Source organism: Rana temporaria, chromosome 2 (assembly GCF_905171775.1).
Source record: "Rana temporaria chromosome 2, aRanTem1.1, whole genome shotgun sequence".
In the NCBI taxonomy this organism is placed as follows: domain Eukaryota; kingdom Metazoa; phylum Chordata; class Amphibia; order Anura; family Ranidae; genus Rana; species Rana temporaria.
The window spans coordinates 449781503-449803717 of NC_053490.1; the positions used below are offsets into that span (position 1 = coordinate 449781503).

At 48.4% G+C, this 22215-nt stretch overlaps 1 protein-coding gene across 2 annotated transcripts in view; it reads right to left on the minus strand.

The window, feature by feature from the left end:
* The window catches only part of LOC120927666 (myeloperoxidase-like), a 104139-nt gene that overhangs the window by 58461 nt on the left and 23463 nt on the right, over positions 1-22215 (minus strand). For both annotated transcript variants that reach the window (XM_040338488.1, XM_040338487.1), the window contains exons 7-8: positions 8914-9120; positions 6316-6628 (exon numbers count right to left, since the gene is read on the minus strand). In XM_040338488.1, coding sequence (XP_040194422.1) covers positions 6316-6628; positions 8914-9120 — 520 coding nt within the window. The remainder of the gene's footprint in view (positions 1-6315; positions 6629-8913; positions 9121-22215) is intronic.

A 22215-nucleotide genomic window follows, 5' to 3' on the forward strand; every position in this document is an offset into this window, starting at 1 on the left:
GTCTTCCAGGCACAACAGACACAGCACAGCATGGCAACGTCTAACCTGGCACGTCGAATAGGTTCTGGGGATCTTGGGCGGCGCAGCGGAAGAGACAGTAGCATCGGAAAAGGAGGAATCAGCCGAGGAGGAGAGGGAGGATGGAGTAGGAGAAGGAGAAGAAGAGGCAGGCCTGCATGCAATCCGTGGCGGTAAACCCAAATCTACATGGGTGCCACGGGTTACTTGCTTGACGATAAAATAGGTGTGTTGCGCTGATAATAACTTATTTCTACGTACAAAATTACATAAGAAAGAGACCCCCTTGTAAACTCAATACAAAAGGGATCACAAGTGCAAAATAGACAATATAACAAATCATCCAGTGAAGTGCCAGTGAAGTGCTGGGAAAAAAATCCCTATTGAAACCAGCATGCAATCTTCATGGGCAACTGCAGCAAGTCAGTACAACCCCTGTCACATGGAAAAAAAAGCACACCACAGTCCGATAATCATGGGATGGTTCAAAGTATACAGACTTCACTTCTTTATAACTTTTCACTTCAGGGCAGTGCCGCTCATGTAAAAAAAGAAAACACAGATATGGTGCAAATAACGTATGAATAAGGAAGAAAACCAATGCAATGCAGCGATTGCACTCACGGAAGCCTCGATCTCATTAGGCTCTGCTGTAAAGTAATACGAACGCCGCTCAGTGCTTAGACGATCTCCTCAGGTGGATGGTCGCGTCACTCGGCTCCTCCCCCACGCGTATCGTCACTAGACACGCGACTTATTCATGGGTTGCCATGTGACCATGTCAGCTGCCTATTTATGCAGACTGACCATGGAGGCAAGAGCGGAGGATAATCTTTCACATCATTGTCGGCTTACTTGTACAGCTTTGACAAAAATAATAGTGTGAATATCACAAGCTTTTAATATAAACATACAGCATTAAAACTATTTAAAATACTTAAAAGATAATTAATCGATCATGATATGAGTATCACAACAATCATTACTATCTCTAGTGTGCTGCCTCCAGTGGCCAAAAAAACAAAGGACAGGCAGATACCCATTTCAATTATAACAATAAAAACAAATATAAATATAATAAGAATCATCACCCCCCCCCTAGTGGGCAATAATAAATTTACATAAAATTACATAATAACAGTATATAGACACAATTATACAACTGAAACATATAATTAAAATATATAAAATTATTAAAAAGATTAAAATGTATATACATTGTATAAATATTGGAACATATTCCACTATATGCCACCAATAACGGTCATTCTAATCTTAATCAATCCCCATATATTCAAAAGTACATACCCCATTGGAGGGGAAGCCATAAAGTTAGGGAGCTTAGTAAGTGTGAATCTCGGTGGATACACGAGATGGTCACTTTGGCCCCTAATGGCCTTAACATTGAGTTTGACCTCAATTGTTTTATTGCAGATTTTTAATTAATCTTTTGGGCTGATTAACTAATTTATTGTCTGTTTATGAAATGTAATTTATTCAAATATATATATGGGGATTGATTAAGATTAGAATGACCGTTATTGGTGGCATATAGTGGAATATGTTCCAATATTTATACAATGTATATACATTTTAATCTTGTTAATAATTTTATATATTTTAATTATATGTTTCAGTTGTATAATTGTGTCTATATACTGTTATTATGTAATTTTATGTAAATTTATTATTGCCCACTAGGGGGGGTGATGATTCTTATTATATTTATATTTGTTTTTATTGTTATAATTGAAATGGGTATCTGCCTGTCCTTTGTTTTTTTGGCCACTGGAGGCAGCACACTAGAGATAGTAATGATTGTTGTGATACTCATATCATGATCGATTAATTATCTTTCAAGTATTTTAAATAGTTTTAATGCTGTATGTTTATATTAAAAGCTTGTGATATTCACACTATTATTTTTGTCAAAGCTGTACAAGTAAGCCGACAATGATGTGAAAGATTATCCTCCGCTCTTGCCTCCATGGTCAGTCTGCATAAATAGGCAGCTGACATGGTCACATGGCAACCCATGAATAAGTCGCGTGTCTAGTGACGATACGCGTGGGGGAGGAGCCGAGTGACGCGACCATCCACCTGAGGAGATCGTCTAAGCACTGAGCGGCGTTCGTATTACTTTACAGCAGAGCCTAATGAGATCGAGGCTTCCGTGAGTGCAATCGCTGCATTGCATTGGTTTTCTTCCTTATTCATACGTTATTTGCACCATATCTGTGTTTTCTTTTTTTACATGAGCGGCACTGCCCTGAAGTGAAAAGTTATATAGAAGTGAAGTCTGTATACTTTGAACCATCCCATGATTATCGGACTGTGGTGTGCTTTTTTTTCCATGTGACAGGGGTTGTACTGACTTGCTGCAGTTGCCCATGAAGATTGCATGCTGGTTTCAATAGGGATTTTTTTCCCAGCACTTCACTGGCACTTCACTGGATGATTTGTTATATTGTCTATTTTGCACTTGTGATCCCTTTTGTATTGAGTTTACAAGGGGGTCTCTTTCTTATGTAATTTTGTACGTAGAAATAAGTTATTATCAGCGCAACACACCAATTTTATCACTATTATTGGTTTTGTACACTTTTTTTGTGTCTGCAGCGGTATTATTTAGTTTTTTATTTCTATACATTTTTCTTGATTAATTAGTAGTAGTAGCGCTGTAGTACCATATATTCATTTACTTGCTTGACGGCCGTCAGAAGGTTCACCCAGTGGGCAGTAAAAGTTATATGCCTTCCCTGCCTGTGTTTGCTAGACCACGTGTCTGTGGTCAGATGTATCTTGGCACCGACACTGTGTGCCAGAGATACATTCACTTGCCGCTGAACGTGGCCATATAGCTCTGGGATGCCCTTCTGTGAGAAACATTTCCTTCCTGGGACCTTCCATTGTGGTGTTCCAATGGCCACACATTTTCGAAAGGCCTCTGAGTCCACCAGTTTATATGGCAGTAGTTGGTGGGCTATCAGTTCCGACAAGCCATCGGTCAACCGTTGGGCAAGAGGGTTATCCGGCGTCATCGTTTTTTTTTACGATCGAACATTTGGGCCACGGAAGCCTGCCTTTTTGCAGAATAACGTGAGGATGGCATGATGGAAGGTGGAGTGGAGGACAATTGTGAGTATGGAGGAGAAGGAGAAGGAGAAGAAGAGGCTGGATGGTGAGAGCCTGGAGTGTGGCTTTGTGGGTTCTGATGGCGTTGCTCGCACTGGGCTCAGTGATGGGAGGCCAGGTGCCTTCTTAAGGCGGTTGTCCCTAGGTGAGTGTTGGGCTTACCGCGACTTATGCGTTGACTGCAAAGGCTGCAGATGGCAACACTATTGTCAGCAGCAGACATGTTAAAAAAAGGCCACACTGCGGAGCCATGGGCCGGCGTCCTGGGAGCGCCAGATGTGACCTTCTGTGCAATGTAAGTTCGGCCTGCTTCTCCTCCCTATCTGCTGGTCCATCTCTCCCTCTGAACTCCCCTCCTCTTCCTCTGTTGTGGGCACCCACGTGACGTCTGTAGACACATCATCATCTACGTCACCTTCCCCACCACTAACATTAGAGATCTCGGAGTAGGCAGCAACTTTAGGGACCAACCTCCTTGGGCTGATCTGGGTACTGTCGTCAGACTGATGAGTGGCGGCTGTTGCTACCTCCTCTTCCTGATCCAATGCCAAGAATGGCTGTGCATCGGAAATGTCTTCTGATAGATCGGAAAATAATTCCTGTGAATCAAGCGGAGGGTATATGGTGGTGGTGTTGGTGGTGAGCCACTCAACAAAGTCTGGTGCGTCCTTTGACGTAATCGAACGCACCTTGTGCCACTTCCCACTTTGGCTCTGGCCTGGTGCTCCTGCCCTACCCCTACCACAGCTGAGGAAGGGCCTGTATCTTCCTCTGCCTGTCATTTTTTAAATGACCCAGTGAAAAAAAGTCTCTAGAGAAGCGCAGTATATGTGGAAGAAGGTATATAACACCCCGCTTCAATCTGTCGTTTTGGGCGGCCACTGGTTTATCGCACCAGTTATAAAACTTTTTTTTCAGTAAATTTTGTCACTGTGTGTAGCAGAGGTAATGCAGCGAAAGAGGCAAAAATTCTGCAGTACCCAAATACACTATTATGAAAGTATATTTTTATATAACACCCCGCTTCAATTTGTCGTTTTGGGGGGTAACTGGTTTATCGCACCAGTTATAAAACTTTTTTTTCAGTACATTTTGTCACTGTGTGTAGCAGAGGTAATGCAGCAAAACAGAAAATATAATTCTGCAGTACGCAAATAGACCACCAGTCACAATGCTGCACAATACAAATCCACTATAATATGCTTTCTATATTAGAAAGTATATTATAAGTGTATTACACCCCTATATACTGCACACCAAACAATAGTACACCTATACCAGTCCTTAAAAGGACTTTTGTGGACCTGTTAGCTAACGATTTGTGTCACTACAGTCTGTCCCTGCTTTACACAGCAACCTCTCCCTACACTGACAAAAAGCAGAATGTAAAATGGCCACCAGATCAGGTCTATTTATAAGGTAGGGGGTATGTCCATGTGCTGAAATGTCTCAATTGGCTGTCCTGTACCACCTGATGGATGTGTCATGGGTCGAAGTTTTTCTTAATGTAAAATTGCAGACCAATGCGAATATCGCCAGATGTCCACCTATTCGGTGAACCGCGAACGAGCGCCACTTTTTCATAGGTAAAACGTGCATTTTATATACATCTATATGGATCAGAACACAATGAGGGACACATGAGGAGGAATGAGGGACAGAGGGACATTGCTCCAAATCAGGGACAGTCCCTAGAAATCAGGGACAATTGGGAGCTATGCCATCACAGTGCCACACCATGCACACAGTGCCATCACAGTGCCACACTATGCACACAGTGCTCATCACAGTGCCATGCAGAAACAACCACATGGTTCTGCATGCCTGTCTAACAACAACTAACAACCTTTTCAGAAGTGAAAGACAGCTTAGCAAATTCAGTTGTCGGTGAAGAACAGGAAGTAAGTAGCTGATTGTGTTAGCTTAGAAAGTATTATCTTAATGTAGACAATCAGCTAGTTCTAAAATGAATAATATCAAAGATAACAGTATTTAACATACTATTAATAGGAAAAAAAAAAATTTTGCCTGTATTTCCACTTTAATGTTCCTGTAGAGCAGGGGTGTCCAAACTTTTTTCAAAGAGGGCCAGATTTGATGAAGTGAACATACGTGAGGGCCGACCATTTTGCCTGCCATTCTTTGAACCATTAAAATTCAAATGCCGCATACACAGGGTCGACATTTCCGACAACAAATGTTCGATGTGAGCTTGTTGTCGGAAAATCCGACCGTGTGTAAGCTCCATCGGACACAATTCCGACGCACAAAATTCCACGCATGCTTGGAATCAAGCAGAAGAGCTGCACTGGCTATTGAACTTTATTTTTCTTGACTCGTCATACGTGTTGTACGTCACCACGTTCTTGACGTTCAACAACATTTGTGTAACCGTGTGTATGCAAGAAAAGTTTGATCCAACATCCGTCAGAAAAAAATTCACGGTTTTGTTGTCGGAATGTCCAATCGTTTGTACGCGGCATAAGTGTGTTCGTCCAAGCACTAATACACTGCCCAACAAGAATTCTCTTGCCTTTGTGGCTGTGTGTGATGAAGAGATGAGCTTGGGCATGTGATTTGGAGATATATATCTATCTTTTGTGGCCGAAAACGAATCCCTGAGCACCGCTCATGACCATTTGACATACAACACGCAACTTCCCTTTAAGAGGGAAGTTTCAGGAAAATGTTTTAAATAAAGAACTGTGAAGCAAAATAAGGGTCAGTGACCATCAATGCATCCTAATCAGTGCCCTCTGCAGCTTCACCATTGCCATGAATGCAGCCTTACCATTGCAATCAATGCAGTCTCACTATTGCCATTAGGAGGCGCCAATCAATACAATATATATCTTTTGTGGCCCTGGGGGCCACAAAAGATATATATATCCAAATCACCATAGGGGCCGTTTTAAACCAGAACGAGGGCCGCGGAGGCCCGCGGGCTGGACTTTGGACATGCCTGCTGTAGAGGGAAAGGAAAACCTGAATGGTGTACCAGTTTTCTCCTTGTGTGCACATATACCTCCATTGTGTTTTATGTAGTCTAAAGGTGATCTTTTTGGAAATGGTTGTAATGGCAGTGAACTATTACTAGATAAAAATGATGTCACTCAGGAAACAAAAAATGTGAGTGTCATTAAGAGACCACTATAAACCCACCTGCCAACATACAAGGAATTCCAGCTGATGGGTTTGTGATGGTACATACGTCTGGATTATTTCCACTAAATGGAAGAAACGATCGGCCATTATCTGTGTAATTCTGGTTAACAGCCAATAGCCCCAGATTGTTGGTAGTATTACGAAGCTTAGTAGCAAGAGCCAAGTCACTTCCATACACTTGGCTTGCATCCATAAACGATGTCAGGGAATTCATTTGTTCCCTTAAAGGAGAGGCCAGATTGCAAACAGGTGCTGATCGGAAAAAAGGAATACAGTCACTCTGGTTTATCCTAGGGTCATTTTCTGGAATCTGCAAACAAAATACAGTGTTACTTTATCATAAAACTTGCACATGTATCTAAAAAACACCAAGTATTATTTCTCTTTACTAATGGAGACTTTGTATTTCTATTGGGTAATTTAGGGCCCCTTTCACATAGGGCCGATCCGCTCAGCGGACTTCGCCAGCTCTGCAGGAGAGCGCTCCATTTATCCCTGCTGAGTCGGTAGATGACAGGTCCCTCTCCACTTACTGTGCAGGGACGGACCTGTCAGAGCTCCGCTGTCCTCTATGGTAGACTGGACAAAAACAGATCCGCCTGTCCGTTTTCATCCGAACCGATCCGCTGGACGGATGACAAACGTATTGCCATCTGTCTGTTTTGAGGGGATCTTATCGGATCAGATGGCAGGCGGGCGTCAGCGGACACATTTCTGCTGACATCCGCCTGCTCATACAAGTCAATGGGTGGCCCGCTCAGATCCATCTGAAAAACAGATAGGCGGATCTGAACGGGTCTATCGTGTGAAAGGGGCCTACAGGAATACACTATGCCACACTTAGGGGTTGATTTACTAAGGGCAAATAGACTGTACACTTTGCAGTTGCTCCAGAGCTTAGTAAATGAGGTAAAGCTTCACTTTGCAAAGAATACCAAACCACGTGCAAGGAAAAAAAAAAAAAACAGCATTTTTGCTTGCACATGATTGGGTGATGGAGGCAGTAGTGTATTTAGATTTTGTGCTGCCCTAGACCTGACTAAACTCGTGCACGCCCTAATTTAAAATATGACCAACCCTTTCTGTCAAGGCCACACCCTGAAATTTTCGAGTGGGGACACTAGTTCTGAGGGCCTGGGGGGGAGGGGGGTCAATGAATTCCCCATAGATTTCCTCTCACTTCCTGTTCGGCTATGGGGCAGGAAGTGAAGGGAAATCTCTGAAATGGGACAGGGATGGTAAAAAATAAACTGACAGGGGCTTTAATCCTGCCTTAAGCCCTGTACACACGATCGATGGACTGTTTTCATCGGACAAACAGATCGTGTGTGGGCCCCATTGGTCTTTTTTCCATTGGTGAAAAAAAATAAAACATGTTTAAAAATTTTCCTATGGATAAAAAACCGATAGAAAAAAACGATCGTCTGTGTGGAAGTCCATCGGACAAAAATCCACACATGCACAGAATCAAGTCGACGCATGTTCGGAAGTATTGAACTTAACTTTTCTCAGCACGTCGTAGTGTTTTACGTCACCGCGTTTTGGAACGGTCGGATTTTTGACTGATGGTGTGTAGGCAAGACTGATGAAAGTCAGCTTCATCAGTTATTCAATGAAAAAATCCATTGGATTCAATTCCATTAGATATCCGATCGTGTGTACGTGGGCTTTACTTTATGGAAATAAAATGGAAAAAAAAAGTGTTACCTATAGTTCTACTTTAAACACAAATTTCTGATAATTTTAGGGAGAGGACTAAGAAGATATAACCATGCCAATGGTGCAGCAGAAACCATATAGCACAGTGAGGAAGGTTTATGGTCCAGGATGATGGTCCAGTCAAAATTAGAAGCAGTGCACTAACAATGTAGCGCAAGCCGACAGAGACTCTTTCCGTGCTGCCCCCCTGCAAAGTGCTGCCCTAGGCCTGGGCCTTGTTGGCCTAGGCCAGGATACAGCGTTGGAAGTCAGCAGAGCTTCTACTCATTTACATTCTTCCGATATTGACTCAACGCTCTCTCCCGCCCTAATGCCGTGTGCACGATGTTTAACAACTTATATTGGCGTGGAGCGGGGTCACCATGTGATGTCATCTGGTGACCCCGCCCTATATGACGTCACCGCCCCATCATGCCCCCGGGCGGTAAAGTCATAAGGGGCAGGGCCTCCTCATGATGTGACCTGGAGACCAGAAAAAAAGTAGTGCGGGAACTACTTTGAAGTCGGCGCGACTTAAAGTCGTGCTAATATGAATGGTAGTCATTGAAAATCATGGAGAATGACTTGCAGTCCCAAATTGTGGGACAAGTCGTATAAGTGTGAAAGTGGCCTAAAGTGGTTGAAACTTTCAGGGGATGGAGAGTGTTAAATGTCATGCACTAAAGAACCTCCTGAGAAAGGAAAGGCTCATGAAAAGTCCAGAATGCAGAAGTACGAGAAAGTGAGAACGGAGAAGAAGAAAAAGAAGTTATATTCAAAGTGGTGGTTGCATTTGGGATAGTATGTGAACATTATTAGCAATATACATTTAAGTATCTGTCAAAAAATATCTCAGCAAACCTCATTCCTGTCTTAGGTTTTGATCATTACCCTTACCTTCAGAGGAAAACAGGGATATGCTCGGGTACAGCTGGTGGCACAGTCCACCCCTTCATATAATGCCGATCTTGATGGGGTATCAGGAGCGAGAGTCATGTCATGATCTACGAACTGTCCCCATTGTGTGAAAAATTGTGATCTCTCTTCATCCTCTGATGGTAAGCTGTTATTGAAACCGACAACATCATTTGATACTCTACGTGCCTAGGGAAAGTATGGGTAGAGTTTTGAGATTGAATCCACAAATATAGCAACAGTAGTAGCAAAGACAGCAAACAATACCTAGAGCTCATGTGATGTGCCTTGCTGAACCCAGTTCAAATCTCCCCCCATCCCTCAATCAAGAATTATTTTCGCTTTCCTATGCATTGCATATATACAGTATATATATTGCAGCTTAGATGCAATGATTGGATTTAACTAATCACAGCAGATCAAATGCCTGGGGTATTGTCCAAGTACCGGCTGTTTTGCCATTACCCACCTACTACCAGGCCCGGACTGGCCATAGGGCAGACCGGGCATATGCCCGGTGGGCCGCCGAGGCCGCCATGATGATCAGGCCGCACAGCGGGAGGTAAGTGGCGATCGCGGCCTGGACAGGGTTAACACAGGTCACGGCCGCCGCTCGCCTCCCGCTATGCGGCCGTGCCTGTGCCTTCTCCAGCGGAACTACTGGCTGCATGGGCTGAGTTGTGTGTCTCTCACACACAGCTCAGCCTCAGAGCCGCGCTGACGGCTCTGCTCTCAGCCCCTACGGACTGCTCCGCATCCAGCCATGGGTGTCCGTCCGCACAGTGGGGTAAGGGGGGGAGCTGCAGGCACTGTCAGGATGTCCTCCGACACCCCCCCCTCTCTCTCCTCTCTCATGTCGGGCTTGTCGGCAGCAAGAGAAAAGAAAACTTCCTGCTTCTCTCCCAATTGGCTACAACGGAGCTCCAATCAGAAATAACTAGTGGGGCATCATGGGAAATGTAGTCAGAGAGATAGGAGGCCCAATTAATGTCAGCAGGGAGACGGCTACAGTCCCCAGCATGCACTCTGCTGGGGGGGGGGGGGAGAAAACCCGGAAGCAAGCAGGTACTACAGGAAAAAGAAAGAGGACTGTGCTGGGGGAACTAATAGCCCCAGCACCACCAGATAGAGCCACGCTGTACCCACCAGAGAGAGCCACACTGTACCATACCACCAGAGAAAGATCCACGCTGTACCGTACCACCAGAGAGCCATGCTGTACCGTAACTACAGAAAGAGCGCCACGCTGTACCGTACCACCAGAGAGTGCCATGATGTACCGTACCACCAGAGAGAGTGCCATGCTGTACCGTACCACCAGAGAGAGTGCCATGCTGTACCGTACCACCAGAGAGAGTGCCATGCTGTACCGCACCACCAGATAGAGAGAGAGCCACGCTGCACCGCACCACCAGAGAGAGAGAGCCACGCTGCACCGCACCACCAGAGAGAGAGCCACGCTGCACCGCACCACCAGAGAGAGAGCCACGCTGCACCGCACCACCAGAGAGAGCCATGCTGCACCGCACCACCAGAGAGAGAGAGCCATGCTGCACCGCACCACCAGAGAGAGAGAGCCACGCTGCACCGCACCACCAGAGAGAGAGAGCCATGCTGCACCGCACCACCAGAGAGAGAGAGAGCCACGCTGCACCGCACCACCAGAGAGAGAGAGAGCCACGCTGCACCGCACCACCAGAGAGAGAGAGCCACGCTGCACCGCACCACCAGAGAGAGAGAGCCACGCTGCACCGCACCACCAGAGAGAGAGAGCCACGCTGCACCGCACCACCAGAGAGAGAGAGCCACGCTGCACCGCACCACTAGAGAGAGAGAGCCACGCTGCACCACACCACCAGAGAGAGAGAGAGCCACGCTGCACCGCACCACCAGAGAGAGAGAGAGCCACGCTGCACCGCACCACCAGAGAGAGAGAGCCACGCTGCACCGCACCACCAGAGAGAGAGAGCCATGCTGCACCGCACCACCAGAGAGAGAGCCATGCTGCACCGCACCACCAGAGAGAGAGCCATGCTGCACCGCACCACCAGAGAGAGAGCCATGCTGCACTGCACCACCAGAGAGAAAGCCATGCTGCACTGCACCACCAGAGAGAGAGCCATGCTGCACCGCACCACCAGAGAGAGAGCCATGCTGCACTGCACCACCAGAGAGAGAGAGCCATGCTGCACTGCACCACCAGAGAGAGAGAGCCATGCTGCACTGCACCACCAGAGAGAGAGAGCCATGCTGCACTGCACCACCAGAGAGAGAGCCATGCTGCACTGCACCACCAGAGAGAAAGCCATGCTGCACTGCACCACCAGAGAGAAAGCCATGCTGCACTGCACCACCAGAGAGAGAGCCATGCTGCACTGCACCACCAGAGAGAGAGAGAGACACGCTGTACCGCACCACCAGAGAGAGAGCCATGCTGTACCGCGCCACCAGAAAGAGAGTGCCATGCTGTCCAGGAGCACGAGAGAGAGCAGGTCAGTGTCACTGAGCAATGTGGGCACAATAGGAGACAGACAGTACTAGAATTTTATGGACACAATAGGAATGGGACACTGAAATATAAAGGGGACTGCACTGTAAAAGGGCACTACAGTCCCCTTTAAATTACAGTGTCCCTGCACATTACAGTGTGGAGGACCGACACCATCCACCCCCGTGAATGTCTACCGATATCTCTGACACCCCCCTTCCCCCCGCCCCTGGAATAGTTGGCTGCTCATTCTAAAATGCCCGGGCCTATTTTTCGTCCCAGTCCGGGCCTGCCTACTACCTTACCTAAATAATTCAGACCAGACATATGCTTTGGGTTTAAATGGCCATAGCAGCCCTTTTATTACATAACCAAACAAAATCTTTATTACATCATATACAAAAAATGGTGATAAACCGGAAACATATCATAACCTCTCTGATTTAACCAAACTGCCTGTTTTTGTCCTAGGATTTTTGAAGGCACCCACTGACTGACCAACTAGCTGTATCTGGCACACCCTTGCCTTTTCACGGCCCCCAGCCGTAACTTACGCCAGCTCAGGGACAATTGTTAGGCCAATTCACCAGCCGATACAGCCAACTGCACCACCACGTGTTACTTCCCCCTTTTTAGTGCAGGTACACCCATACCATAGATGGGTCCAACCCCTCCTTCTTCAAAGGGCGTAACCATCCCCGCCTTCAAAAACCCTACGACCTCTGCCACAGATGCCCAGTGGCCCGCCACACCCGCTGTATACCATCCTGCAGGGCCAAGGACCACAGATCGACCCCCACAGTGTTCAAATGAACCCCATCACCTCTCAAGAACAACCAAGGTTCCCCTTCCAAGTCTCGATGGCGGACCGCTAATCCGCCGTTCCGAACAAAGAATGCTGATACGGCCTTAGTCACCTTGATCCTGGCCCTATTTACTCGTCCACCGACACCGCCAAGCGCCAGGACGCCCTAGCTATTATATCGGACCACACCACAACGGTGTCGGGGAACATGGACCTCGAACCCAGGAAGTCAAATTTTATGTCCCTGCATAATTCACAGGAAGCCGGGAGCCCCAAATCATTACCCCTGTCAGGGATGTCTACACAGGCATCCAACACAGGTTAAACAGATCAGTGGGCTGCACTGAAGGAAACAGGCACAGAGGTAGGTAAAAAATATATAATGTATTAAGATAAAGGCACACGTGTAAACCAAACAGCAGAAAACCCCCAAAACAAGCAAGCATACAAGAAAACCCAGCAACCCTCAAAAACACCTAATCTAACTAATATATATGTAGCGCTCACCCCCGAAGGAGCCACTGGATAGATTTGGGATGGCCTGTTACCTCTGTGGCTCCGACGTCTAGGGTAGTTGATGAGAGCAGCAATGATGGAATGTCCAAACATCAGGTGTCTTTTCTTGTGCTTTTATTTTACCCAACACAGTAAAACTTGAGGTAGATAGTAAAGATGTGTGAGGAGGAGAAATAGCAGATTCAGGCCTAACAGTACAGAAGCAGTCCTGCTTCCAACGACTCTTTGCTTTTGTCGCCACTCCAGCCGGAGTGGGTATAGTGTACCTGGACAGGCCTCTCACACCGACCTGGCAGCCAGGGTATCACTCGGAACTTGAGGGAAACAAGTCTCTGCCACAGACCCTTCCCTAGAACATGAATAATGGAGGAAAATCCTCCTCAGTAGTATTGGTGCCTGGACCTCAGGTAATTCTCTATTGGGTCACCGACTGACAGGTGACTAACATCCAACCTTTCAGTGTCCGGTTACCTTGATCCCCGATGGATTGTCGAGGCCCTGTTGGATTGCCTGCCTCTCTTGACTCTTCTCAGGCTGACTCCCCACCAAACAGCTATCTCGGTTGGGATCTTTCCTCAGAACTTGGGGACCCAGTCGATCACTGGGGCCCCGCCACAACTTCAATTGCTCAGGGCCAACATGGTCCCCGGAACCAGGAACACCGCGTGGCACGCGCACCCCGGCCTGGTAGGCCATATCGCTGGGGGCCGTGATGTGTGGTCACCCTGAAGGTGGGTGCCACACCAGGAACAAGAACCCCGCCCAATGGCGTCTGCTCCAGAAGTACCCTCTCCCAGCATGTCCCGTGAGGAAAACTCCCTCCTGATTGGCTGCAGGCAAGAGGCACCCCAGCCTGGACTCCACCGGCGCCACCTGTCGCTCCGGGCTGGTATAACACCCCAGCAACAACAGAATGAGCCCACAGTACAGCCAAGCTGAAACAGAGGCCCAATTTAAACAAATCAACTGGATGAGAGCTAACTAACTCTCTCATCCCCCTTAAATTTAGAATACCACCTGTACCTGAAAGTACACAGGCTCTACATATACAAAAACAAGAGCATACATAACAAAATTAAGCAGGGATGGGATGTGAGACAAGGGGGAACAGACAGCCAGATGGAGGGAGCAGTGGCAAGGGGAAGCCGGAATCAGGGAACGAGACTAAGGGACTGGGTACAAGGTACAGGGGACAGAGTCCAGGACAGGGCGGGGAGTGGAGCAGATCAGGAACATATACAGGCTACAGGCATCAGGTCAGGCAGGAACAAGGCTAAGAGAGAACAAACTGAAGCCCTGAACCTCAGTGAAGGGGGGGGCTTATATACCTGCAGCAGCTCACATCAAGTGCAACTTGATTAACAAGGAGTCCATCCACTGGGAGACACCCGCTGGTGGCCACCAGAATTGGACCCTTGTTGCTGGAAGGAATAGTGCCACCAGCAGGTGACCAAAGCCACAACACAGATCATGACAACCCCCTATGTGCAGCAGGAGCACATCCGGGGGCCTATCCAACCTGGAGTAATGGTGTACTTCCGGAAGAACCCTGGACCATAACATACCCGGGACCCCAATCCACCGGATCCTGACCTGACCCCTGGGGAAACCTAACTGCCGGCCCTCTGACCTAACTTCCGCCCTCTTAGCCCCCCAGTACACGTACGAATGGCCCAGGATCCAGACCAAGCACTCCGAACCTGAAAAATAAAAGAGACAGAAGCCGAAGCTAACACACGCCCATGAAAAACCAACAACACAGATGACACCAAAGACAGACACACAGGAACGCAGAAGACAGCTGACCCTGCTGACACCATCCCGCCAGGACCCCACCAACCCTAGAACAGGTGGGGCCTGACATACAACCTGAAGCGCTGGAACTCCCAGCGCCCGAGCTGCCGCACCAGCCTGTCCTCCAGTCCCCACCGTGCCGCGTCAGTGGCCGCACCGATCCTGAATGAATGCGAGGAATAATTCTGAGCGGAAAAACCTGCAGCCAGGAGACATTTCCGGAAGACCGACCCAAATTGGAACCTGGACAAAGCGGACCCATCCGCCCCCTGATAGCGAACCAGTCCCGAACCGGGCAGGCCGGAGAGCCGTGAACCCCACCCAGAGTAATCCAAACGCCCCTCCCTCGCTGGTCAGTCTTTGACCTGCCAATGAAATATGGAAACCACCCCGTCACGGAGCACCACATTGCCCACATCCAAACCTTCACCGCCACGCTTGGACTTGCACACCAACTCACCCACCCGCAAAGCCCCAAAGAAGGCCAAAATAAAAGCCGTCCTAAAAAGCGCCGCTTCGTGAGCAGACATGCAAACCCTATCAAGACTACCCAGGAGGCCGCCCAACACATCAAAGGAGACCGGCCGGCGCCTATCCGGCACGGCTTTTCCCCTATGGTAGCCCCTCAAAACCCTCCTCACCACGCATGCTTAGTGACATCCCCGAAACCTGAAACAGAAAGGCTAAGCCGGCCATTTTTTGACCCAACTTAGAGACAGAAACCCTCTCCTCAACATTCCTACCAATAATATCCAGCAACAAGCACAAACGACTTTCATCACCCAGACAACGACCTACCTCATCTACGAGCGCTTGGCACTTACCCCACACCTTCTCGTAGGCGTTCCAAGTGGCCGGGCACGCCAAACCTCGAACTAGCCCAACTACCGAGCGAAGGCGACGCCCCAGAAGTGTTCCAGGCAAGGCCTCCCGTGCTGCTCCGCTCCCGGCGCCAAGACATGGAATCGGTCCCACTGCACGCGAGACAAGGCATCAGCGACATTGTTCTGGACACCCGGCAAATCACCACACACACAAAACAATTGAGACACAAGCACTGCAGTACCAGACACCTAAGGAAACGCACCACCGGAGGAGAAGATGCAGAAACCTTGTTAATGGCCTGCACTACCCCCAGATTGTCACAATGAAAACGCACGCTCTTGTTCATGAACTCTTTTTGCCAAACATCAACAGCCAGCACTATGGGCTCCAAGAGCACCAGGTTGCCCAGCAAACCGACCTCATGCCAGGAGTCTGGCCATCTGCCCGCACACCACTGATCCCCCAGAATCGCCCCGTAGCCCACCGCGCCAGCCGCATCCGTAAACAGGTCCAAATCCCAATCCGACACCATCTCTCCCATCCACAAGGACCACCCGTTAGACTGCTCAAGAAACAACTGCCATACCCGCAAGTCCTCCTTGTGCTCTGCCTTCAAACGAACGTAATGGTGAGGAGCTCTGACCCCAGACGTGGCCGACACCAACCGCCTGCAGAAAATCCTACCCATCGGCATGATACGGCAAGCAAAATTCAGCTTTCCCAGCAATGACTGCAGGGAACGCAACTGAATCTTTTTGCTTCCAAGGGCAACGGACAACACCCCACGCAGATCCTCCACCTTGTCACCCGGGAGCCTGCATTCCATCAACTCCGAGCCGATCACAGTCCCTAGGAACTTTATTGTGGTGACTGGCACTCCGTCTTCTCGGCCGCCAACGGCACCACGAACAACTCAAAGACATGCTGCAAAGTGCGCAACAGCGTATGACACACCCTGCCCGCCGGAGGGCCGATCAACAGAAAATCGTCCAGATAGTGAATAATGGACTGTAAACCTGACACGTCCCTCACCACCCATTCCAAGAATGAGCTAAAAGCTTTAAACAAGGAACAGGAAATGGCATAGCCCATGGGCAAGCAGAGATCCACGAAGTAACGGCCCTCCCATATACATCCCAACAAGCGGAAGCTGCTAGGATGCACCAGAAGAAGGCGGAATGCAGACTCAATGTCAGTCTTCGCCATCAGAGCCCCCTTTCTGAACCTCCGCACCCACGCCCCCGCCTCGTCAAACGACGCATTAGTGACAGCTCAAAACTTGCGGTCAATGGCATCATTGACCGAATCACCCTTCGGATGGGACAAATGATGGATCAGCCTGAAGGAGTTAGGCTCCTTCTTAGGGACCGCCCCCAATGGAGAGACCACCAGTCAGTTCAGAGGGGGTGATGAAAAAGGGCCCGCCATCCTCCCCAAAGCCACCTCCTTAGCCAGCTTCGCCGGCACAATCGAAGGGTGGAGCCGTGCGAACTGCAAGTTAGCGGGGACAGGAGGATCAAGAAACCCGCAGAAAAACCCTGGAATAGAAGACGAGCCGCCGCCCGGTCGGCATACCTACTTAGGAACAGAGCCAACTTTTCCACTCTCACCTGAGTCCTCCCTCTTGCCAGTCTCACCGGACTTATCTTTGCTATTCTTGAAGCACTTCAAGAGCGGATGAGCCCCTCCACATCCGGAGCACTCGTGGCGAAAACGACAGGATCCCCCAAATCTTCAAGTCCCTTCATTGTACTGCCAGCAGAATCCTTTACGCTTACCGGCCGATGGCGACAAGGTTACGGGACCACCACCGCCCCCCCTTGAGGGAGAAGTGGAGGCCAGCGCCTGGGTCATCAATTTCATCCACAAATTTATATCTTTGTGGTCCCACCGAATATCAGGCCGAAGAGCCTTCTGCTGCCGAAACTGCTCATCGTATCTCAGCCAGGCCACGCCCCCATAGACGCGCTGGGCCTCTGCAATCGCATCCGCATAGCCAAAAAGCGCGGAGCACTGCTCGGGAGATGTCTCGCCGATCACACTAGCCAGAATATTAAACGCTTGGAGCCAATTACCAAACGTCCTTGGAATGAGCCGATAACGCCGCTTCTCTTCCTCCTCCCTTTTACTCTCATCTGGCAACGACTGGACCCCATCACCCTGCCCTGTTACCCCCACCGGCACTCCTTGGTCGACCGCAGCCCCGGATTGCGCCGCGGGAGGCCGCGCAGCAGTCCGTAGTGACACCAAGGAAACTACCTCAGCCAACCCCACCGTCTTGCAGTGAGCTAGCACCGCACTAAACCCGGCCATAAACGCCTGCAGGATGCTGGACACACTACCCCCCGCGGCTGCCGCCACTGGCACCACCTGCAGAGGCACCCCTGAATCCAAGCCCGCCCCCATCCGCTGCAACTCACTCAGACCAGAGCCCGCCCCCAGAGGCTGTCCCTGCACCCCACAGCTACCCCCAAGCATCACTGGCGGAGGCACCCCAGCCACTGAGCTGCCCCCCAAAAACTGACACTGATCCCTGACACCCCCAGACAGCACATTCTGGACAGTAGACAACACAGAGGACAGACACTGAGTGTACTCACCAGGCTGTCCAGACTCCGCAGCTGTTGATCCGGATCCCTGCAGCCCAGCATCGCACCCCTTCACAGGGCCGCCCGCAGCATCAATCTCTCCCTCCTCCGACGAAGACAGCTCCCCTTCAGACCTCACGACCTCCTCCAGAGGCCCTTGAGCTCTCGGTCCAGCACCCGGCAACTTGGCCGTGGTAGCTGAAGGGTCCAAGATTGGGCTTCCAGTGCGGTGACTACCCCTTGGGGTCCAGTCCGGGCTTAAACGCACAGGAGGCCTAGACCTCCGTAGCGTGTGGAAGTTCAGGGGCAGGTTCAGCCCCCGGCAATAGTCCAGCGAGCTGCGAACACAGCCATTGCGGCCCTTTGGCAACAGCTGCCATGCAAATGTCAGCCATAATGCTCTCAATGTCCTCCATGAAGCTAGGCAAAACTGGAGGACGTGGAGAATCTTTCCTGTTGCTGTCCTCTGGTCAGACTGAAACCAGAGGACCGCACCCACCTAGTAACCCCTTAGGACCACCCTGTCCACACCCTGCCCCACCCTACTATCCACCAATGAGGTGCTTATTATGAAAATTATAACTCCTCTACTAATTTCTTATTAACCCCTACCTTCCCTGAGCCTTCCTGATCAAACCCTATCATGTAGGTCTTATGCTTATGCTGCGCCTGAGCTCCTGGCCTATACTTGACAGTTGTAAACAATGGATGGCTTCCTTTTATACCATCCATTGTGTACAATTGTGTTGCTAGCTGTGATTGGTTAATGTGATCACATGGTACAGACAGGGCCAATAGCAGCCCATCTGTACCATGTGATTAGCTCTGGCCAATCACAGCTAATCACAACAAAACAAACTGATTGAATAATTTTTATTCAGTAAAATTCTTGCTTATAGCAATGAAATTCACTGCTATAAGGAATCATAATGTGTAAAAAAAATAAAAAAAATCCGGGAGGCCCCCCCCCCCCCCCGGAGTCATCAGCAGCGACGGAGGCAAAAATCCGGGAGAGGGCTCCCCCCCCCCCCTGGAGCCATCAGCAGCGACAGAGGCAATCGGGTCCTCTCATATCATTGACATCAAGATATTATTGCAGGGCGGAAGAGATGTCAAAACGCCACTTTTGCCCAATGCTCTTAACACAAACCTACTGGGAGGATTCGCTCAATCTATCCATCTAGCTCAACTAAAAGTAATTGGCCTGTGGCAGAGGCCCTAGAGCCAGGTCCGTGAGAGAGATCTGTTCCTCCCAGAAAATCCAAAGTGACACTTCGGCTGCCAGGCTTGTGAGAGGGGTCTGTCCGGGGGCACTTTACCCACTCCAACTAGAGTGGCGACGAATAACAGTTGGGTACTATATTGAGCAAGTACTGCTCAATTAATATCCGGGCCTGACACTGCAAGGTTATTCTTTCTTCTTCATCAACCTGCTCTTCCCACTAAATGTTGATGTTGGCCGTGTTTGGCCTGGAATAAAGCATTAGAAAACTCTTTATTCACTGTCTGGACATTCGCTCACTGCTTTGTTATCCACCTGCACCCATACGCCACATTAAGGTAACTCAATATGCCGATCCCAAAAACAAATCGGCTCCCTCGGGGGTAACGCTACATCTATTACAAGGGATGTTTACATTCCTTGTAATAGGAATAAAAGTTACTCAATTATTGTTTTTCTAAACAGTGTCAAAATAAAAAATTCAAAGTAAAATAAATAAGAAAAGATTTTTTTTTTAAAGCGCCCCATGGCGATGAGCTCACACGCAGAATTGTATGAATACGTGAGCAGTGCCCGCATATGAAAACGGTGTTATACGAGATTAATTTTTGTCCACTACTAGCTAAAATACGATCACATCTCCAACTTTAGCAAACTCTTACCCTCACGTGTTTCAGGAGGTGTATTGCATTTAACCACTTAAGCCCTGGACCAATATGCTGCTAAATGGCCAAAGGTGTTTTTACAATTCGGCACTGCGTCGCTTTAACAGACAATTGCGCGGTCGTGCGACGTGGCTCCCAAACAAAATTTGCGTCCTTTTCTTCACAAATAGAGCTTTCTTTTGATGGTATTTGATTGCCTCTGCGATTTTTATTTTTTGCGCTATAAACAAAAATAGAGCGACATTTTTGAAAAAAAAAACCAATATTTTTTACTTTTTGTTATAAGAAAAATCGAATAAACTAAATTTTGGACAAAAATTTAGGCCAAAATGTATTCAGCCACATGTCTTTAGTAAAAAAAAAATTAGCTCCCTAGCGGCAACAGTGACACTAATACAGCGATCAGAAAACCGATCGCTTAGTGACACTGGCAATAGGGGGTGAAAGGGTTAACTAGGGCGGTGATCAAGGGGTTAAACCTTTATTAGGGGGGTACGGGGGTACCCTGGACCTAACACTAACTGCCTGTCACACTGACACTAAATGCAGTGATCATTAAATATATGATCACTGCAATCAGTGACACTGTGACAGGGGGCTGGGGGGGGGGTGATCGGAAGGGGTTAAGTGTGCCTATGTGTGTGGTGTCAGTGAAGTGTTGGTGCCACTTACTGTGATGTCTTCTCTCGTCGGATTGAAAATACCGCCGAGAGGAGAGCTGACATCACTTCCTCTACCAGTGTTTACATTACACAGGCAGAGGAAGTCACACGGCGGGGGGTTGCTGGATTGGCTGGGAGCGATCACGAGGGGGCCGACAAAAATGAACAGCCGCCCCCTCATCACGGATCGCTCCCGGAGGTAAGACGCCCGCCGCATGTAGCGGGGGGGGTCCCGATCGGACCCCCGACCCGCAAGAAGGCAGGGACGTACATGTACGCCCATATGCCTGTACGTGCCATTCTGTGGACGTACATATACATGCGGCGGGCGTTAAGCGGTTAAGATGACATTGCTCCCACAGATTTTATATCTAATGCAAGCGATACCTATTAAATTACCTCAAGCCTTTTTTCATTCGTGTTGTTACTTAACCACTTAAGCCCCGGACCAATATGCAGCCTAAAGACCCAAGGTGTTTTTACAGTTCGGGACTGCGTCGCTTTAACAGACAATTGCGCGGTCGTGCGACGTGGCTCCCAAACAAAATTGGCGTCCTTTTTTCCCCACAAATAGAGCTTTCTTTTGGTGGTATTTGATCACATCTGCGGTTTTTAGTTTTTGCGCTATAAACAAAAATAGAGCGACAATTTTGAAAAAAAAGCAATATTTTTTACTTTTTGCTGTAATAAATATCCCCCAAAAACATATATAAAAACATTTTTTTTCCTCAGTTTAGGCCGATACGTATTCTTCTACCTATTTTTAGTAAAAAAAATCGCAATAAGCGTTTATCGATTGGTTTGCGCAAAATTTATAGTGTTTACAAAATAGGGGATAGTTTTATTGCATTTTTTTTTTTTATTTTTTTTTTACTACTAATGGCGGCGATCAGCAATTTTTTTCGTGACTGCGACATTATGGCGGACACTTCGGACAATTTTGACACATTTTTGGGACCATTGTCATTTTCACAGCAAAAAATGCATTTAAATTGCATTCTTTATTGTGAAAATGACAGTTGCAGTTTGGGAGTTAACCACAGGTGGCGCTGTAGGAGTTAGGGTGCACCTAGTATGTGTTTACAACTGTTTGGGGGTGTGGCTGTAGGAATGACGTCATCGATCGTGTCTTCCCTATAAAGGGAATGACGCGATCGATTGTTTACACACGGCTCTCCTCGTTCTTCAGCTCCGGGGAGCGATCGCGACGGAGCGGCTATAAACAAATAGCCGCGCCGTGGTCCCGGATCGCTCCCCGAGCGGACCCGACCGCCGCATGTAGCGGGGGGGGGTCCCGATCGGACCCCCCACCCGCTAATAGGCGAGGACGTACCTATACGCCCATGTGCCTGTACGTGCCATATTGTGGACGTATATGTACATGCGGTGGTCGGGAACTGGTTAAATTCCTTTGGAATAATAAAGTCACTAGACCTCGGTACTCACTGTTAGTTCTGCCTAAATCCTTGGGGGGTATCGGCCTACCTGACTTGATCTCATATTATCGGGCTCTACACTTGTGTAGAGTGGTGTCATGGTGTACTTCCTCGCAGACTAAACAAGTAGAACAACAAGCTTCACTGATCGTTTTGTCTGCGCTCCCTTGGGTTGCTCATAAATACTATCAGGGTTTAAAGAGGCACCCTACAATTGCAGTTCTTACTCAAACATTCTTAAAGCGGGGTTCCACCCGTGATTTTTTTTTTTTTAAGTCAGCAG